This window comes from Scyliorhinus canicula, chromosome 6 (genome assembly GCF_902713615.1).
Source record: "Scyliorhinus canicula chromosome 6, sScyCan1.1, whole genome shotgun sequence".
Classification (NCBI taxonomy): Eukaryota; Metazoa; Chordata; class Chondrichthyes; order Carcharhiniformes; family Scyliorhinidae; genus Scyliorhinus; species Scyliorhinus canicula.
In genome coordinates, this window is record NC_052151.1 from 185401897 (window position 1) to 185428152 (window position 26256).

At 46.6% G+C, this 26256-nt stretch overlaps 1 protein-coding gene across 8 annotated transcripts in view; it reads right to left on the reverse strand.

Annotated features, from left to right (window-relative positions):
* Positions 1-26256, reverse strand: part of dst (dystonin) — a 665214-nt gene that overhangs the window by 169274 nt on the left and 469684 nt on the right. For all 8 annotated transcript variants that reach the window (XM_038800631.1, XM_038800637.1, XM_038800634.1 and 5 more), the window contains 4 exons: positions 25822-25951; positions 16556-16755; positions 9487-9982; positions 5797-7268 (listed from right to left, as the gene is read on the reverse strand). In XM_038800631.1, the coding sequence (XP_038656559.1) occupies positions 5797-7268; positions 9487-9982; positions 16556-16755; positions 25822-25951 (2298 nt within the window). The remainder of the gene's footprint in view (positions 1-5796; positions 7269-9486; positions 9983-16555; positions 16756-25821; positions 25952-26256) is intronic.

Sequence of the window (26256 nt, forward strand, 5' to 3'; positions counted from 1 at the left end):
CAAACACTAGCTGCTGTAAACCAGGTAGGTTAAAAGTCCCATTGAAATTTATAGGTCCTTGACAGGCCAGGGATGAGATAGGTGTCAAAGGTAAGTGGATAGGATTTGAGAGGTGACGGTGAGTTTGGATATGGGATCGGAGGTCAGAGGGGATTCAGTCTGGGTCTGTACAATAGTTATCCAAAAGGTGGAAGAGGTTTTAGTTCTTTTAACTTTTTCTGAGTAACTATTAGTGCAACCCCGTCAGAAACATCCAAAGTTGAATCGCATTTTTGGATGGTTCCCAGCGCAGGGCAATTGCCCAGAGGCAGTCAGATTACAAAAGCATGATGAAGCTGTATAGAACTTTGGTGAGGCCACATCTGGAGTACTGTGCGCAATTCTGGTCCCCACATTATAGGAAGGATGTAACTGCACTGGAGAGGGTGCAAAGACGATTCACCAGGATGTTGCCTGGGATGGAACATTTAAGTTATGAAGAGAGGTTGGATAGGCTTGCGTTGTTTTGGCTGGAGCAGAGAAATTGGAGGGATGACATTATTGAGGTGTGCAAGATTATGAGGGACATGGACAGGGTGGATAGGGAGCAGCTGTTCCCCTTAGTTGAAGAGTCAGTTCCAAGGGGATACAAGTTCAAAGCGAGGGGTGGGAGGTTTAGAGGGGATTTGAGGAAAATCTTTTTTACCCAGAGGGTGATGTCGGTCTGGAATGCACTGCCTGGGAAGGTGATAGAGGCGGGTTGCCTCACATTCTTCAAAAAGTACCTGGATGAGTACTTGGCACACCACAACATTCAAAGCTATGGGCCAAGTGCTGGCAAGTGAGAATAGGTGGGCAGGTCAGGGCCTTTCATGCATTGGTGCATACGCGATGGGCCAAAGGGCCCCTCCTGCACTGTAGTATTCTGTGAAGTTTACACTTCTGGGCAATTGCCATGCAAGCCCTTCCTGTAATATTCCGAGGGGCTCCCTTGCGCATCTTTAGAGTAATTGCCAGATCCGACACTCAGAAGGTATGACCCTACACGTTTCAATTGGATCAAATCTCAACTTCAAAACTCTAGGAAATATAAGCCTAGTCAATTTAGTCTCTACCCTGAGATCTATCCCCTCATCCCAGGAACCAGTCCTGTAAACCTTCACTCCCTTTAGGGCAGTTATGTACTTCTTGAAGTAAGACGACCAAAACTGTACCACAATATTCCAAGTGTGGCCTCATTGTAATTGTTGTATGATGTCCTCAGTTTTATACTCCAATCCCTTTGTAACAAAAGGTGAAGATGCTATTTACTTTTTGCCTATTGTTGTACCTGCATATTAACTTTGTAATTTATGTACAAAGACGCCTTTGAATGTAACCATTTCCCAGCGTTGCCCTGTTACGTGGTTTCTTTTCATGTTCTAAATGATCTGTTGAGCTGCACGCAGAAAAATACTTTTCACTGTAATTTGGTACATGTGACAATAAACAAACAAATGCAAAAAAATCCAGTCTGTCTCTATTCAAAAAGTATGCTCCTTTTTAAAAAAAAAACTTTCCATACCGAAGGGATAACTTCACACTTTACCACATTATATTCCATCTGCTAAATCCGTGCCCACTGACCCGCCCTGTCTTGATCCCTGTGTATTCTCTTTGCATCCTCCTCACTGCTTAGTTTTTCACCTAACTTTGTATTGTCAGCAAACTTTAATACATTACATTCAGTCTCCTCAACCAAGCCATTAATATATTGCAAAGAGCTGGGGTCTAAGTAATGACCATTGCAGTACGTAACTAGCTGTGGCCTGCTGGCCTGAAAATTCCCTTTTTATTCCAATTCTGTTTTCTATCCATTAACCAATCTTCAATCCATGAGTCATCAATCACTCAATCCCACGAGTTCTACCCAGCAGAGACTGCGCATATGTCTGAATATAAAGATAGCTTCCTTCTGTGATGTTCTTTGTGTTGCTTATTTCAGGATGGTTGGCGTAGTGTTCGCAAAGACCACCACATAAAAGCTTTAACTTAAACAAAGCTACGATTTTATTTACACTACTAAACTGGGATTCGACACTTAGTCCTCAAGAATACACAATTCAGGATGGCATGCGGCGCACTGGGACTGCGGCGCTAAGGACCCGGGTTCGAATCCTGGCCCTGGTCATTGTCCGTGTGGAGTTTGCACATTCTCCCCATGTCTGCGTGGGTTTCACCCCCACAACCCAAAAGATGTGCTGGTTAGATCGAGTGGCCACGCTAAATTGTCCCTTAATTGGAAAAAAAAGAGAACAAAATTGGCTGCTCTAAATTTATAACAGTAAAAAGTCTTACAACACCAGGTTAAAGTCCAACAGGTTTGTTTCAAATCACTAGCTTTCGGAGCACTGCTTCTTCCTTATTCACCTGAGGAAGGAAAGGTGCTCCTAAAGCTAGTGATTTGAAACAAACCTGTTGGGCTTTAACCTGGTTGTAAGACTTCTTACTGTGCTCACCCCAGTCCAACGCCGGCATCTCCACATCATGGTTAAATTTATAAAAAAGAAGAATACACAATCGATCAATAACATCTAACTACACTCAACTCTGCTAATTTCACTACTGGCATAAATTATAATCTAATCTTACTCACACTATCTGCTCTAATGACTTTCATTAACTATCTCCTGCATACACACCTCCCCAAGGTCTTGAATCACTGCCTTATATAGTTGTATCTGCAGCTCCCTCTAGTGGCTACTCTCGACACTACATTAACTCTTGCAATGCTGCTAGTTCTGATAATACTACACATTCATGGGGAAATAGCCTCAAGGTAATCCAAACTGAGATACAATGGGGACTTCAGGTGATGTAGTGCCCCTACCCCTATTAAATCCCAGCCACCAGGAAAGAAGGGGAGTATAGCAGAGAAAACTGGAGATACAAAACTGGAGACAGAAAGCTGAAATTGTATTCTTCACAGCAGGATTGCGAGGTCGGAGGCGGAGAGAGCTGGTTCGGAGAGATCAGCTCGGAAAAACCTCTGACACAGCACAAATCCTCAAGGGACATACTGACGAGACAATGGGCGGAATTCTCCGCTCCCGTGATAAATCGGGAAGGCCGTTGTGAACTCGGCCGAGTTTCACGACGGTCTTGGAGGCCGCTCCTCTCACCTTATTCACCCCCACCCGGGGGGGGCTAGGAGCGGCGCTCCGTAACTCTCGTCCGCAGGGCCTTAACGCTTGCGTCAAGGCGGCGCGTCGAGAATGATGCGACGGCGGCGCCTATGTGACGTCAGCCGCGCATGTGCAGGATGGCCGGCTCTAACCCACGCATGTGCGGCTGACGTCACGACGGCTGACGGCTCTAACCCGCGCATGCGCGGTTGCCGTCTTTCCCTCTGCTGCCCCGCAAGATGTGGTGGCTTGATCATGCGGGGCGGCGGAGGGGAAAGAGAGCGTCTCTTGGAGACGCCGGCCCGACAATCGGTGGGCACCGATCGTGGGTCAGTCCCCTCCTGAGCCGTGGTGCTCACTCCCCTCTACGCCCCCCCACTAGCTTCAAACGGCACTTTGGCGGCCATGTTCACGATGGCAGCGACCAGGTGTGGTTGCCGCCGCCGTCGTGAACTGGTCGGGAACGTCAGGCCGCTCGGCCCATCCGGGCCGGAGAATCGCCGGTCGGCCGTAACAAACGGCGAGCAGCGATTCTTCCGAGTGGGGGGGTGGGAGAATTGCGGGGGGCACCAGGGGGCATGTCGTGAGTCGCCCGGCCCTCCCGCGATTCTCCCACCCGGCGTGGGGAGCGGAGATTTCCGCCCAATGTTCCCATCTCTCATCAGGAGACAGAAATTTCAATTCAGAAAATTCATACAAATGATGTAATTTATTTTTTGACTGAACTTAGACATTATCCTGACCAGACTTTGCAAATGTGCAGACACTTCAGCTTACTGGTGACCCATATAATATCCCCCTCCTCAGCTTCAGGAGGAGAAAAATATCCTCGACTTCAAAGGCCACAGATACATTTTCTAATGGTGTGGAGTTGCCACGACAGCTGTTTAGCTCAACTTGAAGGCATAACATCAGCACAGAATCGAATTTATATAGCATCTGTACCCCTTCCACAAACATTCACTCCCTTCACCAGCGACCCATAAGACCATAAAAACAGAATTAGGCCATTCTGCCCAATGCGTCTGCTCAGCTATTTGTTAATGGCTGATCTGTTTCTCATTCCAATTCTCCTGCCTTCACCCCGTAACCCCTTATTAATCAAGAATATATCTATCTCTGTCTTAAAGGCACTTGGTAACGGCCTCCACAGTCTTCTGTGATAATGTGTTCCACAGATTCATCAACCTCTGGCGGAAGAAATTTCTCCTCATCTCAGTTTTGAAGGATCATCCATTCAGTCTGAGACTGTGCCCTCGGGTTCTAGTCTCTCTTACTAGCGGAAACAATATCTCCACGTTCACTCTATCCAGGCCTCTCAGTATTCTTTAAGTTTTAATGTGATCCCCCTTCATCCTTCTGAACTCCATTGAGCACAGACCCAGAGTTCTCAACTGCTCTTCAAATGACAAGCCATTCATTCTCAGGATTAGACTTGTGAACCTCCCCTGGACCCCCTCCAAGTCCAGCATATCCTTCATCATATATTGGGCCCAAAGATGCTCACAATATTCCAAATGGGGTTTGACCAGAGCCTTATGCAGCCTCCACAGTACATCCCTGCTCTTCTATTTGAGCCCTCTCGAAGTGAAGGCTAACATTGCATTTATCTCCCTAATTGCCAACTGAACCTGCATGTTAACCTTAAGAGAACCCTGAACTACGATTCCTAAGCTTGTGCTTCAGATTCCCAAAGCCTTTCCGCCCTTTAGAAAATAGTCCATGCCTCTATTTTTCCTCACAAAGTTAATAACCGAACAATAGCAGCAGTGTGTACTATCCACAAGATGCACTGTAGGAACTCACCAAGGTTCCTTAGGCAGCACCATCCAAACTCACGACTCTAGAAGGACAAAGGCAGCAGATACATGGGTAACACCACCATCAGGACGTTCCCCTCCAAGTCACTGACCATCTTGACTTGGAGATATAGGGCAGTATTCTCCACCCCCCCCCCCCCCCCCCAACCCGGGTGGGAGAATCGCCGGGGCACCGCGTGAATCGTGCCACGCTGCCCCGACACCCCCACATAATCCTCCCACTCCCCCCAAAACCGGCGCCACGCGAATCGCGCCGGGCCGCTCAGAGAATTGGCGCACATGGCGAGCAGCGATTCTCCGGCCCGGATGGGCAGAGCGGCCGCGCGTAAACGGCCTAGTCCCGCCGGCGCGTCCACAACAGGGTGGGGGGGGGCTCTGTTCCCGGGGGGGGGGGCCTCCGATGGGATCTGGCCCGCGATCGGGGCTCACCAATCGGCGGGCCGGCCTCTCCAACCCCCCCCCCTCCCTGCCGGGCCTACTTCCTTGCGCCGCCGGCCCCAGAACCCCGGCGCCATGTTGGTGAGGGGCCGGAGCGCTCGTGAGGTTACCGCGCATGCGTTAGTTGCCGCCGACCCAACTGCGCATGGCCGGGACCCATGGCGCCGCGTCTTTTACGCAGTGCCAGGTCTCTGACACTACGCCGAGGCCCCGCCCCCGCAAATCACGCGACGCCCCACCTACACCACATGGACTTTTCACCACCACCTTTTCAATGGCAATTAGGGATGGGCAACAAATACTGGACTAGCCAACAAGAGCCCACATCCCATAAAGGCACAATTATACAAAATAACCCACAAGGCCAAGGGGTAGATTGAGAAACAGCATCCTACCTTGAATGATTCCAGTTGTTGGTTGATGATGTCGGTTTCCGTCCCCACACTGCCCTGACTCTCCTCGTGCTCCTCAGCGATTGCCACCAATTTGCTAAATGTCTTGCACCTACTGTCGAATTCCTCAACCCGAGCAAGGTTTGTTTCTACTTGCTCTTGCCTGACCATTGCCCTGTCCAGCAGTTTATTGCACTGTTTGCTTAAAGCGTCCAGGTCCCTTTTTAACCCCAGTAAATCTGGAGAACTTGCCGACTCCAGCAGCTGCCTGCCCTCGATCTTTGCGCCTTCGATGCTCGCTGTCAGCTCCTGAAGTCTGACAATGAACTCTCGGATGCCATCCTTCTGGACATGTAGACAGCTCAGATGCCTTCCCACAGGAGCCATGCTGTCCAATTCATCATCAAGGTCAGCAAACAAGGAAAACATCTCCCGGATATTGTTTTGAAACCGCCCGATGCCTTGGAGCTTGGTCTCCAAGAAGCAACACCTTTCCCGCACTTGCTGGCTCACCGACCCATAATCCTCCTGTAAGGTACCGGCCTGTCGCAGGATCAAGGACGTGCCTGCTCCATCCGAGGTACCAGCAGCCAGCCTCTGAGCAAGGCGCCCGACATTCTCCACTTGTGGTGACAAAGCCTGAAGAGTCTTCTGCTGGGCATTCATGTTGGTTAGGCACTTGTTACTGTATGCCTGGGGCCCGAGGGCATCATGGAGCTCGAGTTGCTGCTTGGCTCCATCCAGTTGTTTCTTGGCATCTTTAAGAGAATTCTGAAACTCCTTCATGCATTTTGCCATCTCGTCCAGGGAACTGATTTGAAGGCGGAGCTGTTCATTAATCAGATCAACCTTCTGGTTGACTGAAGCCTTCTCATTCTGGATATCATCCACATCAGTCTGGCTGACTTCGATCAAGCTGTCGGCGGCATTATTTAGAGACTCTAACGCCCTCCGATGTTTGTCCACATCAGTTTGCAAACCTCTAATGCTTGCCAACGAAGACTCAATTTCAGCGGCATCGCTGCAGACTTGTACTCGAGAAGCCTTCTCTTCACACTCTTGTATCCATGGCAGGAGGTGCTCCACACATTCTCTGTACTTTTGGGCTTTCTGGAAACAGTCCCTCATCTTCTCCTGCCTGGCTTCTACCTGCCTGGCCAGCTCTTCCCAGTCGGCTCGGAGGGTTCCCAGCCGCCCTTGCAAGGCGGTTTTCTCGGCCCCGGGCTGCATATTCTGAAGGAGCGCCTCACCCTCCACCAGGATCATCTCGTAGGACCCAGCTTTCTGGGCTAAGGATTTCTGAAACTCTGCCTGCTCATCGATCAGCAAGTGTAGACACTCGAGTTTGGCAGATACGGGAGCTCTTTGGTCCTGCTCGCGGCGCTTTCCACCCATCCAGGCCTGAAAATCATCGAACATCTGCTGAAACTGCTCGGAATTAGCAAGCGCCGACTGAAGCTGATGGACTCGGTTTCCTTAACCAAAACAAAATTATGCAAAGATATTATTACACGACATTGTCCTGCCTAAATCGAATAAACCGCGCAAATGACGTTTTGGCCCAACATGCAGGTGCCAACCCTTTGAAAGTGTTATCATTTGGCCACATCGCCTGCTCTCCTACACGGCCCTGTGACATTTCCCTTTTCAAGAGTTTATCCTTTGGAAAGTTAGCATTGAATCTGTTCTACTGCTCTTTTAGACGGTGCTTCCCAGATTATAGTTACTCACTGTATTAAAACAAATTTAACTCCCCCTTGCAGTTCTTACCAATTATTTATTTATTTTTGAAATAAATTTAGATTTATTCAATTTTTCAATTCTAGAATCTAGAACAGTACAGCACAGAACAGGCCCTTCGGCCCTCAATGTTGTGCCGAGCAATGATCACCCTACTTAAACCCATGTAACCCGTATACCCGTAACCCAACAATCCCCCCATTAACCTTACACTACGGGCAATTTAGCATGGCCAATCCACCTAACCCGCACATCTTTGGACTGTGGGAGGAAACCGGAGCACCCGGAGGAAACCCACGCACACACGGGGAGGACGTGCAGACTCCACACAGACAGTGACCCAGCCGGGAATCGAACCTGGGACCCTGGAGCTGTGAAGCATTGATGCTAACCACCATGCTACCGTGAGGCCGTTAATGGGCAATTTAGCGAGGCCGATCCACCTAACCTGCACATCTTTGGGTTGTGATGGCAAAACTCACACAAACACGGGAAGAATGTGCAAACTCCACACGGACAGTGACCCAGAGCTGGGATCGAACATGGGAGGCAGCAGTGCTAACCACTGTGCCACCGTGCTGCCCACTGTTCTTTCCAATTATAATAAATCTGCGTACTCTGGTTACCAATCCACTCGGTAGTTTCTCCCTATTTACGGTATCGAAAAGCTTGGTAATTTCGAACATTTCTCCTAAATGGCTCCTTAACCTTCTTTGGTAACAACCCCAGCTTCTCTCATCTCTCCAGGAAACCCCTCAATCCTGGTACCATATTAGTAAATCTCCTCTGCACCATTTCCAAGGCCTTAATATCAGAATCCCTTAAATGTAGCGCCCAGAATTGAACACAGCACTTCAACGGTGGTCGAATCAGTGTTTTATGAAATTTTAACATAATTTTCATGCTTTTGTACTCTATTTCTCGGTTCCTGAAGCCAAAATCCCACTTTTTTCTTTCAAACAGCCTAATCAAAAAGTACTTCCACCTTCAAAGTTTTGTGCACACCCCACGTCACTGTTCTTGCACACCTTCTAAAATTGTACTATTCAGTTTAACATTTGCTTGTCATTTTTCCTTCCAGATGTACCAAAAACCCCATGTGCTCTTATTTTAACCTCCATTTTACGCGCATTAATCGGTCATTAAAACACAAGGTCTTTGTGCAAAGCAGCTGCCACTTTTGTCTCCACGAGACCTTCGTCACCTCATTGGTTACGAGAAGTGCGAAACTTCGGAGATAAAGGATGCAGTATAATTCCAAGCCCCCTTCTGCTTCTACAAGAACATGTAGCGTCTAATACACAACCAGCAACTGTAAAACATCGAGGCAATCTATTGTCAGGCTCCACTGCAGCTTCGAAAGTATCGAAGAAGTTAAAATGATCCAAAATAAAGGAATTGCAGGGGCTAACAAGCATGAGAGAAAGATGAGGGCAGCATGGTAGCACAGTGGTTAGCACTGTTGCTTCCAGCTCCAGGGACCCAGATTCAATTCCTGGCTTGAGTCACTGTCTGTGCAGAGTCTGCACGTTCGCCCTGTGTCTGCGTACATTTCCTCCGGGTGCTCCGGTTTCCTCCCGCAAGTCCCAAAAGACATGCTGTTAGGTAATTTGGATATTCTGAATTCTCCCTCCGTGTACCCGAACAGGCGCCGGGATGTGGTGACTAGGGGCTTTTCACAGTAACTTCATTGCAGTGTTAATGTAAGCCTGCTTGTGCCAATAAAGCTTATTATTATTAAATCAACACTTCAGGCACGTCCCTGCATTGCTGCAGTTCAAATTAAATCGTTAAAGTTGTTCTTTCTCCAATGCCGTGTTCATCCAGTACTCATGGTTGTAATTTCAGATTTGTAGTATTTGTGACTTTTTAAACTCATTGATCAATTGAGCTTGAATGCATTTCAGTGACACATGTTCTATATTTATTCAATGATCAGATTACCCCGCTCACCTGCTCTTTCCTCCAGATCCCGGAAGGGCTTCAAGACATTGTCCAATTGCCTGCTAAGCTCAGCTTTCAGGTACTGCTCGCCGACGAGGGAGGAGATCTCTTCGCAGAGCGTCTGGGCCTCCTGCATGCTTTTCTCCTCCTGCTCCACCTCTGACCGGATTTCGCTGGCTGCCTCCAGCTGGGATTTCACAGCTTCGGGCTGGGAGCCGATGAGTGGCTGACTGGCCAGCTTAATGTCCAGGGCACTCAGCCTGCCCGAGAGGTCCCGAACTATATTTTGGTATCGGGTGCTTTTGACAATGGCCTGATCGATGAGGTCGGACCGGTCAACCAGCTTTCCTGTCAAGTTGTCCCACTTGTGCATCACTGCGGCCAGCTGATCACTCACAACTCCGCAGGCCGGGGTAGGGTCATCCAACCGGCTCAAGATGCCGTCGGCTGCTGTTTTCAACTGTTCATGTTGCGGCTTTCGACTCTCAAACTCCTTGAGCAGAATCTGGAAACGAAAGAAAGATCAACACAGAAGTAGAAGTCATTCGAGGCTTGGTGATGTATCGAGACCAATTCTAAGTTACCAATCGCAATAAGGGTTTTGAACAATATGGAACTACAGGGTGAAGTTTAAGTGGTTTTACTGTTAAAGTCATACCCGAGCCCAAACTTACCCCAGAGTATGGGCTTGTCATTTGCAAACTTATGAGATACCGGGCCATTCACATCATACACTTGACTGATACAGACTTCTAAAATTGAGAACTTTTTTCCATATTTACTCATTTCTGGGATGTGGGTGTTGCTGGCTAGGCCAGCATTTATTGCCCACTACTAATTTCCTTTGAGAAGGTGGTGGTGAGCCAACCTGAACCATTGCAGTCCATGTGGTACAGGTATACCCATGGAGGTGTTAGGAAGGGCGTTCCAGGGTTTTGAGTCAGGATGGTGACTGGCTCGGAAGGGGACTTGCAGGTGGTGGCGCTCCCAGGTATCTGCTGCCCTGGACCTTCTAAGTGTAAAGTGTACCGGCTGAGGTTACTCATGAAGACCCCCGCTTTCTCAACCCTGCCACTCGCCTGAGGTGTGGTGATCCTCAGGTTAAATCACCACCAATCAGCTCTTCCCCTCGAAGTGGAAAGCAGCGTATGGTCATCTGGGACAATGCAACTTTACTTAATTACCTTCTAAGTGGTAGCAGCCATGGGTCTGGATGGTATTGCCAAAGGAGCCTCCGTGAGCTGCTGCAATGCATCTTGTAGAGGGTGCACACTACTGCTGTGAGTTGGTGGTGGAGGCAGTGAATGTTTAAGGTGGCGGATGGGATGCTGATTAAGCATGATGCTTTCATAGATTATCATAGAATTTACAGTGCAGAAGGAGGCCATGCGGCTCATGGCCTGGATGGTGTAAAGTTTCTCGAGTGTTGTTGGAGCTGCACTTAAGCAGACAAGCAGAGAGTATTCCAGCACACTCCTGACTTGTGGTCAGGCTTTGGGGAGTCAGTTCACTGAAAATCTCCTGGACCATTTGAAATTTCCCCTCCTCGAAATCAAGTAGACTTATAAAGATTGGCAATTATGTTTATGTTGATGTTAGTGCAGTTTGCACAGAATCTGGCATTCAGCCAAACCCGAGCTCAGGAATTCTCTCCTTAAAACTCTCTGCCGCTCTACTTGGGCAGCACGGTAGCATTGTGGATAGCATAATCACTTCACAGCTCCAGGGTCCCAGGTTCGATTCCGGCTTGGGTCACTGTCTGTGCGGAGTCTGCACATCCTCCCCGTGTGTGCGTGGGTTTCCTCCGGGTGCTCCGGTTTCCTCCCACAGTCCAAAGATGTGCAGGTTAGGTGGATTGGCCATGATAAATTGCCCTTAGTGTTCAAAAATTGCCCTTAGTGTTGGGTGGGGTTACTGGGTTATGGGGATATGGTGGAGGTGTTGACCTTGGGTAGGGTGCTCTTTCCAAGAGCCGGTGAAGACTCGATGGGCCAATTGGCCTCCTTCTGCACTGTAAATTCTATGATAATTCTATTTTTAAAAAATCTCAGATGGCTCAATGCCAAATTTTGTTTGATAACAATCCTGTGAAAAACGGTTGGATGTTTTATGCTTAAGGCACGCTGTAAATATAACTGTTGGTTGTTGGTGTTCTTATTATACTCCCTGTAAGCCTCCTTCCACCCCTATTCAACCCATCCTATCTGCATATCCTTCTATTCTCAACTTCCACGTGTCCTTAAAGAAAAGCAAAATATTAGATGCTGGAAATCGGAAATAAATTGGGCAGCATGGTAGCACAAGTGGATAGCACTGTGGCCTCACAGCGGCAGGGTCCCAGGTTCGATTCCCCGCTGGGTCACTGTCTGCGGGGAGTCTGCACATTCTTCCTGTGTCTGCGTGGGTTTCCTCCGGGTGCTCCGGTTTCCTCCCACAGTCCAAAGACGTGCAGGTTAGGTGGACTGGCCATGCTAAATTGCCCTTAGTGACCAAAAAGGTCAGGAGGGGTTATTGGGTTATGGGGATAGGGAGGAAGTGAGGTCAGTGCAGACTCGATGGGCCGAATGGCCTCCTTCTGCACTGTATGTTCTATGTTCTAAAACAGAAAACGCTGGATTAACCCAGCAGGTTTGGCAGCACCTGTGGAGAGATGGGCTCGAACCGTGAACTCTTGTTTCTCTCCCCACAGATTCTGCCAAACCTGCTGAGTTTTTGTTCCACTTGTACCTGATCTGGCTTAAACATATCTATGCAATTAACCTCAACTGCGCCCATGGTAGAGAGTTAGAAGAACCAAATTGCGCCAGAACATTTCAGTGAAAATTCCTTTTCATTACGATTTGTTTTATTTTATTTCAGAGAATTTTAAAAATATATATTTTTATGAGGGTATTTGCAAGTTTTTATAATAATAACAATAACAGCGACAATAAGCATTTCCACCCCCATCCCAATCTTCACACCCCCCCCAACAATAAGAAAGAAAAGAAAAAAACTGTCTCTCTGCCCCCCCCCCCCCCCCCCCCCCCCCCCCCCCCCCACCACTTTCGGAATTCTGCTTCTGCAGACATTTTAATTTTCCCCGAGAAAGTCGACAAACGGCTGCCACCTCCGGGAGAACCCGACCATTGACCCTCTTAAAGCAAACTTTATTTTCTCGAGACTGAGAAACCCAGCCATGTCACTAACCCCAGGTCTCTACACTCGGGGGCTTCGAGTCCCTCCACATTAATAAGATCCGTCTCCGGGCTACCAGGGAGGCAAAGGCCAAGACGTTGGCCTCATTCGCCTCCTGAACTCCCGGCTCTTCCGACACTCCAAAGATCGCCACCTCCGGACTCGGCACCACCCGTGTTTTGAGTACCACGGACATTGCCATAGCGAAGCCCTGCCAAAACCCTCTAAGCTTCGCTCATGCCCAATTATTTCAGAGAATGTATCAACCTCCTCTCACTGTGCAAAGCTAATCTGTGCTTGTAAATGTCAGATGTTTGTGATCTTTTCCTAAGTTGTGAGAATTACAATGGGAAAGAGAACACAATGAAGGGAAGATTATTATATTTCCTTCTATTTCACTCCAGCTTGAGCCTTGCTTTGGTCTCGGAAATGCGCTGGAGGGGGGGGGGGGCATAATCTGAAAACAACTGTCTGACATAGCTGGCGCACTTGCTATTTTATAAGCGGCTCCTTTGTAATGGTCTCCAAATGGCAATGGGAATGGTTTGTGCACATTGCCCATGTTAAGTGGACAGTACGACGGTGCTAACTGTATTTAAATGCAGGCATGGCTATCCACTTTACAATAGGTTATGTACTTCAAGTAACTTAAGTCAAATTATAAAAAAAACTACATGGGTACATGCCCCATACCCTTCATGTACCAGTTGGGAACCACCACAAACAGTTAGCCTACAGGATCTATCTGATTACAGTCTACAACTTCAGCATAAGGAACAATTGAACCCTTCAATCCTTGTGCTCACGATGAAGGAGACCTTAAAATGTGGCAAGGAAAGTATAAAGGCGAGAACTTCATACCCATGCAATCTGAAAGCAGGACAAGTGGTATGTATGTGAGAGTTAATAATAAATCCATACACATGAACATACAAATTAGTAGGCCACTCAGCCCCTCCACCCTGCTCTGCTATTCAAGAAGATCATGGCCAATCTAATTTTATCCTCATCTTCACATTCCGGGCAACCCCCGATTACGTTTCACTCCCTTACTTATGAAGAATCTGTCTATCTTCTGCTTTAAAGGTATAGAAATACACTCTTCCGAACTCCAGCAGTTGCAAGCCTAGCCTATCCAATCTCTCCTCACAATCCAAAAGTAATTCAGGAAAAAAAATTCTTATCCAGAGAGTGGGTAAGATTGTGGAACTTGCTACCGCATGGAGAGGTTGAGGTGAATTTAAGAGGAAGCTGGATAAACAAATGGGAGAGAAAGCAACAGAAGGATATTCTGATAGGGGGAGTTGGAGAAGGGTGGGAGGAGACTCGTGTGGAGCATAAACACCAGCTTGGACCAGCTGGGTCAAGCACGGAATACTCGATTACACTTTACAATGCACTTACTACAAATATATAGAAATACCTCTGATCTTGTTGCCTTACAGACGTCTATATTCATGCTCAGCCTCCATCCACCCTACGACTGCTCACTTAGAGCAGTTACAGAAGGGGGTCGTTCAAGTTGATTCATTTGAATACTGGCGTTAGGACTGAATGTGCTCAGATACCATCTAGTACTAGCTAAACCCACCATGTTCTCCAATGTCTGCACAAACAGCAATGTTCAGGCAGTATTGTATTTCCTCCCTTCCCAGATATTGAGTGCGCCAAGTTCCTACATCTGAACCAAGCTGAAATACAAGCCTCACCTCGGACCTGAGACTGAATGAGACTCTTGTAAATGTCGTGACTGCTGAGCTACCTATATTAGAGCATGCTGGTACAGTTCCAACATACCACAAACAGCTGCCTGTATTGGGGAAACAGCGCTGACCATTTCCAATTACAATAGGAGACAATAACAAAGCCACTGTTTAAACCATGTCAAGTGCACAAACAATTTTTAGGAAGTTCAATACCAACCAATTTTTTAAAAGCTCTGCTGGTTTCAGGAAAAGTCAGGTTTTCCAAGCCGTTTCAATCAGCTGATTAACATTTGTGAAAGTGAGGTTACCGCAGTGATGACAACTTGGAAAGATGCTTACTGAATGGAGATTTGCTGTTTCTAAATATTTGTTTTGAGTTGCTTTATGGTCTTATCATCCTATTTTGAAACCATGTTATACTCCCCCCTACAAGTGGTGGGAAATGTATTTAGACTGTGATAAGGGGGGAGCATCAGAGTCATAATGGCACAGAAGGAGACCATTCAGCGCTTGAGGTTATTTCAGCTTTCTGTAGAGCCAACGAGTCAGTCCCGTTCCACTCTATCCCCAAAAGCCCTGCACAGCTCAGCCTTTATATCATCTTGGAAAGAGGTCCAGAGACTGGTTCTAACCAGCAACACTTCAGAAAGCGAGATGGATACTCTGGGGAATGTAGGATGCTGCTTCTTGACTTCAGTGAAGATCTTTGGCTTTGTTAGCGTTATGACTTTAACCTCTCCAACAGTCACTGGAGGCAAAGTCAGCATTTGCACATTGGAACAGCTCAGGGGGAGGTCGTCAGAGACATTAATGGCAGTTTTACCAGTCAAGAAACTGTAGGCACTTTTCATTGCAATGAAGGGTTAAAGATCTGACAGGCATGTGGGAATCATGAGGTCTTACAGAAGGAAAATAAGGCTAAACTAATTCAACTGGTCGGTGAATCAACAACCTCTGTCCACGCAGTCAAAATGAGCAAGGTTAGGAGATTTTTTTAAATATATGGATGTAGGGGATTAAGTGAAGAAAGGAGGATTAAGTGAATAAAGGATGCCCCACCAGAAAAAATGGTGGAAACAGAATTCTGAATGGATTTTTAAAAAGGAAATGCAAGGAATTTGAAGGAAAATCCATAAAGGAATGGGGAAAGGTCTTTGTAATGGGGTTAAATTGAGATTTCTTTCCAAGAGCCAGGAGCAACACATTGTTAATCCTGTTAATCTCTGTCTGTCCCTTGTTTTTTCCTTTTAATTTCTGTTTTCTGCAATTTCAATTTTTGTACATGGACAATTAATGGGACCTAAGCCTTTAAGATGAACTGCACTTTTAACTCGAGTGGCTGGTAAACTGATGATTGATTTATGACCTTAGGCAAGGCAGGTTGAAAAGAGCTGTTTATATTTCAGATCAGCATATTCAAGGAAGATCATTGATGCCACATCTTGATGGACTTGGCTGTCAGCAAATGGACTTTTTTGAATTGTTGGGCCTCATCAATGGCTCCTCCCGACTGGTTGGACTTTTCTCTGGAATGTTCCTTCTGTGCGACTGCTTTTGCTTTTACTTTTGTTTTGGTCGGTAGCTGAAGGGTCATAGCCCTGATCTCTCTCTCTCTTCAAATGTCTTCTTTCTAAAGATCCAAACTAAAGACCTTTCTCTCTGCGCAGCCAGATTGAAATGTAGGGAAATTCAGTCCGGCTACTAGCTGCAGACAGGGTCAGATGTTTAAAAATCCTTTTAAAAGTCTTGTGGGGGAATTCTGTTCTTATCTCAGTATGGTTGTGGAACAGGCTGGTGGAGTTAGAAACAAGTAATAATTGAACAGTCCTGAGGCAGATTCTTTGAGTGAAAACACAGGTTAATAAAAGTTAAAGTGACTCCTCAGAGGGAAGCCTACAGCCTGGGAGTTCTGACTGAGTGTGTCTGCAGAGGATCTCCATGAGCAGTCCACCAGTGGCTTCAATCCCTAAGCATACTGGGAGGATAGCCTGCTGCAACGACTTCAACATCGGAAGCAAGGACACTCATCTCTTGAGTGGGGATGGTAGATTAGCTGGACTTTATTCCATTATAATTATCGCATATTTCAACTTTGTTCCTGTTGTAAATAAACAGTTGTTGTGTTCAACTTTAAAACCTGGTGGCTATAACATATTGTGCAGTCAAAAATGCCAGTGGTCAATGTTACTCCTTACCTGAACTTGTTGTTTTTGATTATTCAGCATATGTGGATCAATGGAGAGTGGTCCTAGCACGTTCATCATTAGCTCCTTTTCAACAAGCCACTGGCTAAGCTGCACCTCTGCTGTCTCAAACTGAATGAGGAAACTGGACGATTCTTCCAATTTCTGCTGCCGTTCAGTTGCTGACTGGCTGACCTGTTGCCATTTTGAATCTAAGGACGACGATAATAAAAATGTACGCTTTTTTAAATTAAACTTCTCCTTGCAACCCAAATTTTTACAAAACAAAATAGCAAATATTGTCAGCATGACGATACAGTTAATGTTTAATGGGTCACTGCTCTGGCTGGATGCAACTACTCATAAAAACCGTGCGCATCATGCGAGCAAAAACCAATGTGAGAGCATTGAAGTGGATAGAAAACTGGCTGACAGAGAGGAAACAAAGAGTAGGAATTAATGGGCCCTTTTCAAATTGGCAGGCAGTAACTAGTGGGGTACTGCAGGGATCGGTGCTGGGACCCCAGCTAATCACAATATATATTAATGATTTGGATGAGGGAACAAAATGTAACATCTCAGAGTTTGCAGATGATACCAAATTAGGTGAGAGGGTGAATTGTGACGAGGATGCAGGGATCCTACAGCAAGATCTGGACAGGTCGGGAGAGTGGGCAAACCAATGGCAAATGCAGCATAATTTGGATAAGTGTGAGGTTATTCACTTTGGAAGCAAAAACAGGAAGGCAGGTTACTACCTGAATGGTTGTAAATTGGGAGAGGGGCGTGTGCAGCGGGACCTGGGTGTCCTTGTGCACCAGTCGCTGAAGGTAAGCATGCAGATGCAGCAGGCGGTAAAGAAGGCTAATGGTATGTTGGTCGTCATTACAAGAGGTTTTGAGTACAGAAGCAGGGATGTGTTGCTGCAATTGGATAGGGCCTTGGTGAGGCCACACCTGGAGTATTGTGTGCAGTTTTGGTCTCCTTCTCTGAGGAAGGATGTTCTTGCTCTCAAGGAAGTGCAGTGAATGTTTACCAGACTGATTCCAGGGATGGCGGGACTGTCATATGAGGAGAGATTGACTAGGTTGGGATTGTTCTTGCTGGAGTTCAGAAGAATGAGGGGGATCTCATAGAGACTTATAAAATTCCAACAAGACTAGACAGGGTAGATGCAGGGAAGATGTTACCAATGGTGGGTGTGTCCAGAACCAGGGGTAACAGTCTGAGAATTCAGGGTAAACCATTTTGGACAGAGATAAGGAGACATTTCTTCATCCAAAGAGTGGTGAACCTGTGGAATTCATTACCACAGCAAGTAGTCGATGCTAAAACTTTGAATATATTCAAGAGGTGGCTGGATATAGCACTTGGGGAGAATGCGATCAAAGGCTATGGGGAGAAAGTAGGATTAGGCTATTGAGTTGGATGATCAGCCATGATCGTGATGAATGGAGGAGCAGGCTCGAAGGGCCAAAAGGCCTCCTCCTGCTCCTATCTTCTATGTATCTATGTATGTATCAGGCAGAGATGGATAGAAAGAGAGGATAGAATATGCAGCGAGTGAACAGAGTCGGAGAGAGCACATCCAGAAAGAAAGCAGGATAGAGCATCCGCAGAGTGGGCACAGAATGAGTTAGAGCATACAGAGTAATGGACAGTGAGATGGAGCACACAGAATGAGTGGAGAGTGAGATAGAGCACGTGGAATGAGTATGGAATGAGTTAGAGCATACAGAGTAATGCAGAGTGAGACAGAGCACACAGAATGAGCGCAGAGTGAGATGGAGCACACAGAGTAATGCACAGCATACAGAATGAGCCCAGAGCGAGATGGAGCATCCAGAGTGAGTTAGAGCATACAGAGTAACGCAGAGCGAAGAGAGAGATAAAGCGTGGGCAGAGAGGAAACAAGAACATGCACAGAGATAGACCCCATGCTGAGAGTTCAGGAAGAAAGTGCAACAAAGGAATGCACAGACAGAGGATACACATGTGGGGGCGGGTTGTTGTACACAAGACTGCAATGGTAGCACAGAAGTGTGAGAATAAAGTACATTCACTTGAGATACAGAATATTCACTTGAGATACAGATGTCATTGTTAAGGCCAGCATTTTATGCATTCCTAAACACCCGATGTGATTGTGAACATTCCTCAGCTGTAGTCCGTGTGGTGAAGGCACACCCACAGCACTGCTTTTTAATGCCCCCCAAAAAATTCAGTGTTGTAAAACAGACAACTCACAGGATGAACCCAAGAATTTCTCTTTGCCGTGTCTGAATACAGCAGTTGGGAATCGTACTGAAAGACAATATTGTGAATCAAGTTGACAGGGCGCATCGTCTACCAACCAAGGAAGAGGCAAACTTACCATAGAAAACAAACGTATCCTGAATTAAATAAAACTTTGCGACATACAGAAACAGGGAAAGTGACTACTTCAACCTGTGGCCATAGGTGCAGAATGTTGGTGTGAATTTACAATGGGGACATATAGCGGGGACATTAAAAACAGGAGTGAATCACGGCGCTGAGGATATGGGTGCAATCCCGGTCCCGTGTCACTGTGCGTGTGAAGTTTGCACATTTCCCCCCATGTCTGCATTGGTCTCGGCCCACAACCCAAAAGACGTGCAGGGTAGGTAGATTGGCCATGTTAAAATTGCCCCTGAATTAGAAAAAATAAATTGGGTTTTTTAAATTTTACTAAATCAGAAGAGAAGCAAGTGCCATCGGATTGGTAATCAGTACCACTATGTCCCTGGTCTCAATGTGTCTAAAATGGGCTTTGATTTCAAGATTTTCCCATTTAGTAGTCCAGAGTTTTCCAACCGTTGTATGAAGAACATAAACAAATCGTTTAAATGATCGGAATCATTTCCCTTCAATTGCTGAATAAAATATTTACATAATGACAGACTAGGAATTCTCTCTATTTGAAACGTGAGTATGGAATGTCCAATAGTCCGCAGATAACAAGGTCTACATTGGTGTAATTCCTGGGCCAGAATTCTCCGGCCACTGTGATTCTCTTTTCCTGCCGGCAGTGCACCCCTGGTTTCCTGGTAGCGTGGATTGGCTTCAATAGGAAGTCCCATTGACAAACGACGGAAATAGAGAATCACTCCACCAGCGAACAGCGCGACGCCAAGAGATACGCGGCTGGAGGATCTGCAGGTGGGAACTAGTGCTGTACCACAGGGATCTGTGTTGGGCCTCAATTATTCACACTATTCATGACTTGGATGATGGCATAGAAAGTCATATGTCCAAATATGTGGATGATACAAGGTTGGGTGGCACTGTAGACAGCCTAGATGATAGCATAAAATTGTAAGGAGATATTGACAGACTAAGTGAATGGACAAAATTATGACAGATAGATTTTCATGCAAACAAGTGTGAGGTTATCCATTTTGGATCAAAAAAGGAGAGAGCAGAGTACTTTATAGATAGAAAGTGGTTAGGTACAGGGGATGTCTAAAGAGACTTGGGGGTTCAGGTACAACGGTCCTTGAAATGCCATGAACAAGTGCAGAAAATAATTATAAATGCCAATGGAATGCAAGCTTTTATATCGTATATTGTATTGGAATACAAAGACACAGGGATTATGCTGCAGCTATACAAAACCCTGGTTAGCCCCCACTTGGAGAACTGTGAACAGTTCTGGGTACCACACCTCAGGAAGGATAGCTTGGTCCTGGAGGGGGTGCAACATAGGTTTACAAAAAATGATACCTGGATTACAGGGAGTTACGAGGAGAGATTACTCAAATTAGACCTTTTTTCGCGACAATTTAGAAGGTTAAGGGGTGATCTCATCAAAGTATTCAAGATATTAACAGGGAAAGACAGGGTAGGTAAATATAAACTATTTCCACTGGTTGGTGATTCTAAAACTAGGGGGCATAGTCTAAAAAATTGGGCTAAACTATTCAGAAGAGATGTTAGGAAGCACTTCTTCACTCAAAGGGTGGTAGAGTTATGAACTCACTCCCACAAACAGCAGATGAAGCTAGATCAGTTGTTATTTTAAATCTGAGATCGATAGATGTTTGTTAAGCAAAGAAATGAAGGCATATGGGCCAAAGGCAGGTATATGGATATCAGTAATGATCTCATTGATTGGCAGGAGAGACTCGAGGGGCTGAATGACCTAGTCCTGTTCCTATGAGTTACTGGTTTTTGGCCCAGAGAAGGAGTGGTGATATATTTCCAAGTCAAGATGGTGTGGGGTTTGGAAGGAAACTAGCAGGTGGTGGTGTTCCGATGTGTCTCCTGCCCTTATCCTTCTAGATGGTAGAGGTCACAGGCTTGGAAAGTGCTGTCGAAAGAGCCTTGATGAGTTGCTGCAGTACATCTTATAGATGGTTGGCATTGTGCATCAGTGGTGAAGGAAAAGAATTGATAAAGGTGCTGAATGGGGTGCCAATCAAGTGGGCTGCTTTGTCTGGGATGGTGTTAATCTTCTTGAGTGTTGTTGGAGCTTCACTCATTTTTCTTTGTGCCAGGTGTGACTGGCCAGTGCAGAGTTTCCCCACTTATTCTCATTAACTCTAATAGGGCTCCTTAATGCCATACTCAGTCAAATGCTGCCTTGATGTCAAGGGCAGTCAGTCTCTCCTCACCTCTGGAGTTCAGCTCTTTTGTCCATGTTTAGACCAACAAGATCACAAAGGGGGAGGCCCTGGGAGAACCCAAACCGAGTTGTCAGTGGGTAGGTTATTGCTGAGTAAGTGCTGCTTGATAGCAACCTTCAATCACTTTGCTGATGTTCGATAGTAGACTGATGCGGTGGTAATTGGCCGGGTTGGATTTGTCCTGCTTTGTGTGAACAGGACATATCTGGGAAACTTCCCACATTGCCAGGTAGATGCCAGTGTTGTAGCTGTACTGAAGCAGTTTGTCTCGGGGCCTGGCTAGCTCTGGAGCATAAGTCTTCAGTACTATCGGCAGAATGCTGTGTGGGTCTAGGGATTCTTATTGCGCAGTCCATTCAGATGAAGCTTCTCGAGGCTAAATTCTTAACGATACCTTCTTTTTGTCTAGTTTATGGACTGCTGTCAATTTACTGTTAAATAATTTGGGGCCTCACGGTAGCATGGTGGTTAGCATCAATGCTTCACAGCTCCAGGGTCCCAGGTTCGATTCCCGGCTGGGTCACTGTCTGTGTGGAGTCTGCACGTCCTCCCCGTGTGTGCGTGGGTTTCCTCCGGGTGCTCCGGTTTCCTCCCACAGTCCAAAGATGTGCGGGTTAGGTGGATTGGCCATGCTAAATTGCCCGTAGTGTAAGGTTAATGGGGGGATTGTTGGGTTACGGGTATACGGGTTACGTGGGTTGAAATAGGGTGATCATTGCTCGGCACAACATCGAGGGCCGAAGGGCCTGTTCTGTGCTGTACTGTTCTATGTTCTATAACCAAGCTTCAAGCATAATATCTGGGCACAGAAGTAGAGTGGATTTCATGACTAAATAAAGGAAAATATTTAAGAATGAGTAGGCAGTTAACACACTGAGTAATTTGGGATTTGGATTAAGGCTCTGCCATGATAGAAAAAGCACAAGTTATTTAACAACATTTTTCACAAAACAATTAAATGGAAATTGTGATAACCCTCATGAGGATCTAGAAGAATCACTCACTTATCTCCCAGTGGGCTTGTTGAGTACGAGTTCCCAAGGTAACAGGCTGAGGCCCATCCAGCTGGAACACATTGTCGAGCCTTTTAAATAACATCTCAGACATGGACTGAGAGTCCCTATTAGCCTCGGGCTGGAACAAGAGTGTTGTATGTCTCGTGTGTGTGGCTTCACTTTTGAGTTAAAATAAATTCGATTTAACCTTTTGTCTTAGTATTTCATGGATTACCAGAAATAATTGTGGGCAGCACGTTAGCACAATGGTTAGCACTGTTGCTTCACAGCTCCGGGGTCCCAGGTCCATTTCCTGGCTTGGGTCACTGTCTGTGCGGAGTCTGCATGCTCTCCCCGTGTCTGTGTGGGTTTTCCCCGGGTGCTCCGGTTTCCTCCCACAGTCCAAAGATGTGCAGGTTAGTGGATTGGCCATAATAAATTGCCCTTAGTGTACAAGGTTAGTGTGGTTACTGGGATAGGGTGGAGGTGTGGGCTTAGGTAGAGTGCTCTTTCCAAGAGCCAGTGCAGGCTCGATGGGCTGAATGGCCTCCTTCTGCACTGTAAATTCTATGATTCTATGCTGTGAGTACAATCTCATAGCAATTGAAAATGTCTGATTTCATATAGTTTTGGTTTAGGTTTTGTTCACTTCTCAGAGAAAAAAAATACTATAGCCAGTGTCGCCCAAGTGCTGAATTTTCATCTCTTGATTTGAGATCTTGTGTGGGTCATTCTGCGGCTCCAGATATAAATGTTTAATATTTTTCAGGACAATTTCATTGTTCCAACTGAGACTTGTTGGAGATCTACGGAGTCTGGGGAAATGGGGGGGGGGGGGGGGGGGGGGGGGGGGGGGGAGAGATGGGGAGAGGGTGAAAGTGGGAGAGGTGGGGAGAAGGTGAAAGTTGGATGGAGAGATAGGGAGGAAGGAGGTAAAGATGGTATGAGGGTGAAAGTGGGACAGGGAGAGGGTATAAGTGGGAGGGAGAGATGGGGAGCGTGTGAATGTGGGAAGACAAGATGGGGAGAGAGTGTACAAGTGGGAAGGAGATCGGGGGAGAGATCGGGTGAAAGGAGGGAGAGCGGGTGACTGTGGGAGGAAAGGTGGGGAGAAGGTGAAAGTGGGAAGGAGAGAAGGTGAGAAAGGAGGGATGGTGAAAGGAGGGATGGTGAAAGGGGAGAGGGTGAAAGTGGGAGGGAGAGATCGGGTGAAAGGATGGAGAGCGGGTGAATATGGGAGGGAAAGGTAGGGAGAAGGTGAAAGTGGGAAGGAAAGAAGGTGAGAAAGGAGGGATGGTGAAAGGGGAGAGGGTGAAAGTGGGAGGGAGAGACGGCAAGAAGAAGCGTGAAGGGGAAAGGAGAGGGGTGCTGAGGGTAAAGTGGTGGGGAGATGGTTAGTTAAATGGGAGTAGAGTTAGGCTAAATTGGGAGTGGGAGCTGGGGTAAAGAACAAGTGAAGCGTTGAGAAAATGGAGGGGAGCTATGGATAGAGGGATAAAGTGGGAGGGGGAGACAGGAAGGGAGAAAATGGGATAGGAAGAGGGGCAAGTAGGAAAGCAATAGAAAAAAACTACAGCGAGAGTTTCTTGCTCCCAACATTGATTTTCCGACAGTCAGCTTTAAAGGTGGGTTGCAGGTTGAGCTGAACGCATTCCCCAGAATAATGTGAAGTAAACGGAGATCCACTTGGGAAACTGACTTTGTAAAAAGTGTTGAATGCGAAACAAAAATGCTTTCAGGGAATAGTTCAAAAGAGATACACAGATACAAATTGAAGGTATGTCAGGCATTCAGTACCGACCATTCATTAACTCTAGAGCAGAGAAGGATACACTTTTCATAATAGTAAGCAATTCTGCTACATTGAACTTTCCTACAATCCTCATTGGTATTTTTGCCCATTTCCTTGGGTCAGCAGCTTTATTCTTTTTGCAACAAGTTATATTTTGTGTTTCAATGCAAAAGTGCGCATACAACTCGTCATTTTGAGTGAAAAGACAAGGAAACTATTCACTGCAGAGTTAATCTTTAAAAAATTGTAAGAGGAATAATCAAGAGGTTACAATAAAAACAGCCACATAATGGCTGCATTTAAATGAAGGACACACAGGTTTGTTTGTGTGCTGGACAGAGGGATCAGCACTTTCCCAAAGGGGTTGTCTCACTCTACAATAAACTTGGTGTATCTCAGCAACACTCAAATCGTGCCCCCTCTCTGGATGGGGCCCTCTTCACCCTGTGATGAGTTCACCGGTAATGTGGTAAACTAACTAGCAAGCAAACAAAACTTATTTATGTGGAAAGGATGTTTCCTCTTGTGGGAGAATCTAGAATTAGGGGGTCACTGTTTAAAGATAAAGGGCACGATCGTCCAGAAAGATTTAGAAGTGTGGTAGCGAGCAGGAGCTGCCACGAACTTCCTGGAGCTCGGTCCAGAGAGGCCAGCAACGCTATTCAATGTTAGCTGGTCCATTTAAGGAGGCTCCAAGGGCTTCTCGCCGCGAATGAAGGCTCGCCAGCTGATTCGCCGGCATCGTGCTGATCAGCCCCCGGTTAACAAGGTGGAACAGCACTCAGGCAGCACTTGCTCAGCCAACCCCAGCCAGCTCGCAACAATGACGCCCAGAAGCCCGGCCCCAAGATTCAGGAATGCAGATCTGGGGACGCTGTTAAGTCACTGTGGAGGCCTGGAGGTTGTTCCCTCGAGGGTCCTGGAGGTTCAGCCATAGGGCAGCCAGTGCCGCCTGGGACGAGGTGGCGGCAGCTGTGAACGTCGGGAGTGTGACCAGGAGGACTGGCCTCCAGCGCTGGAAAAAGGTCTACGGTCTACACCGGGTAGCACAAGTGAGTAGACACCAGTGCCACCCTCCCCCCCCCCCCCCCCCCTCCAGCACCCAGATCTTTCTGCCCCCACGTGAGCATCCACCCCCCCAACTCTCCATGCGACCCATACCCTCCCTCCACTCCCGCTCTCCCTTCAACACCCCCCCCCCAACCCTTCCTTCACACACCCCCTCCCACCACTGTGAACCACTTGTGTGGTTAACGATGCCTTCTCTGTGACTCCTCAGGAAAAGGTCGCCCACAATTGCTGGGAGAGGGCCCAGACTGGCGGTGGTGTGCCGAACACAAGAATCCTTACCACCTTCGAGGAGCATGCAGAATGGTAATGTTAATGGACTAGTAATCCAGAGCTAATGCTGTGGGTGGGTTCAAATCTCACCACGGCAGTTGTGGAGTTTTGAAGTCAGTTAACAAATCTCGAATATAAATGACGAACATGAAACTATAGATTGTTGTATAAATGTCCTTCGTTCACCTTTAGGGAAGGAAATCTGCCACTCTTACTTGGTCTGACCGACATGCGACTCCAGACCCACAGCAATGTGGTTAACTCTTAACTACCCTCTAAATGGGCTAGGCAGCCATTCAGCTCAAGGGCGATTAGGGATGGGCACCAAATGCTGGCCCAGCCAGGGACACCCAGATCCCATGAAAGAATAAAGAAAAATAAAGTCCAGTGGTTTTAACCAAGAGAATGGACGACGTTTTAGCTTTTTAAACAAACACATTAAATAGCTGACATTACAAAGAAATACTTCTGAATAGTTGTCCAATAAACAGATTGACATATCACCTATGTAATCCAACATCTGCCTCCATTTCCCAGCTTCAGGAGCGTCCGTGTTTTCCTCCAGCAGCAATGCCAACTTTTCTTTCACCTGTCCAACTTTGCCAGTTTTTTGGTTCAACTCGGCTTCAAACGCCTGCAGCAAAAGGAAATTGCTAATCAATGTCTCAGTGCCTTTATTTTCAATTCATCACTTAAACCCAGCAACAACTGAAAAGCAAATAAATCAAAAAACTATTTTGTACAGACAGAAGACAAGCCAGCTCGTACATTGTTGACCTAATATATAGCTACTGATTATTTAGTAGAATGAAAAACACTTATTTTAATGAAGCATATTACTGTACAATTCCTCTCAAAGCAGTAGAAACAAATAGGAAACGCAGTAGAATATTTATAGCCCACAGCTCCATTTTTCCATCCAGAGCCCAAGTGTTTTGG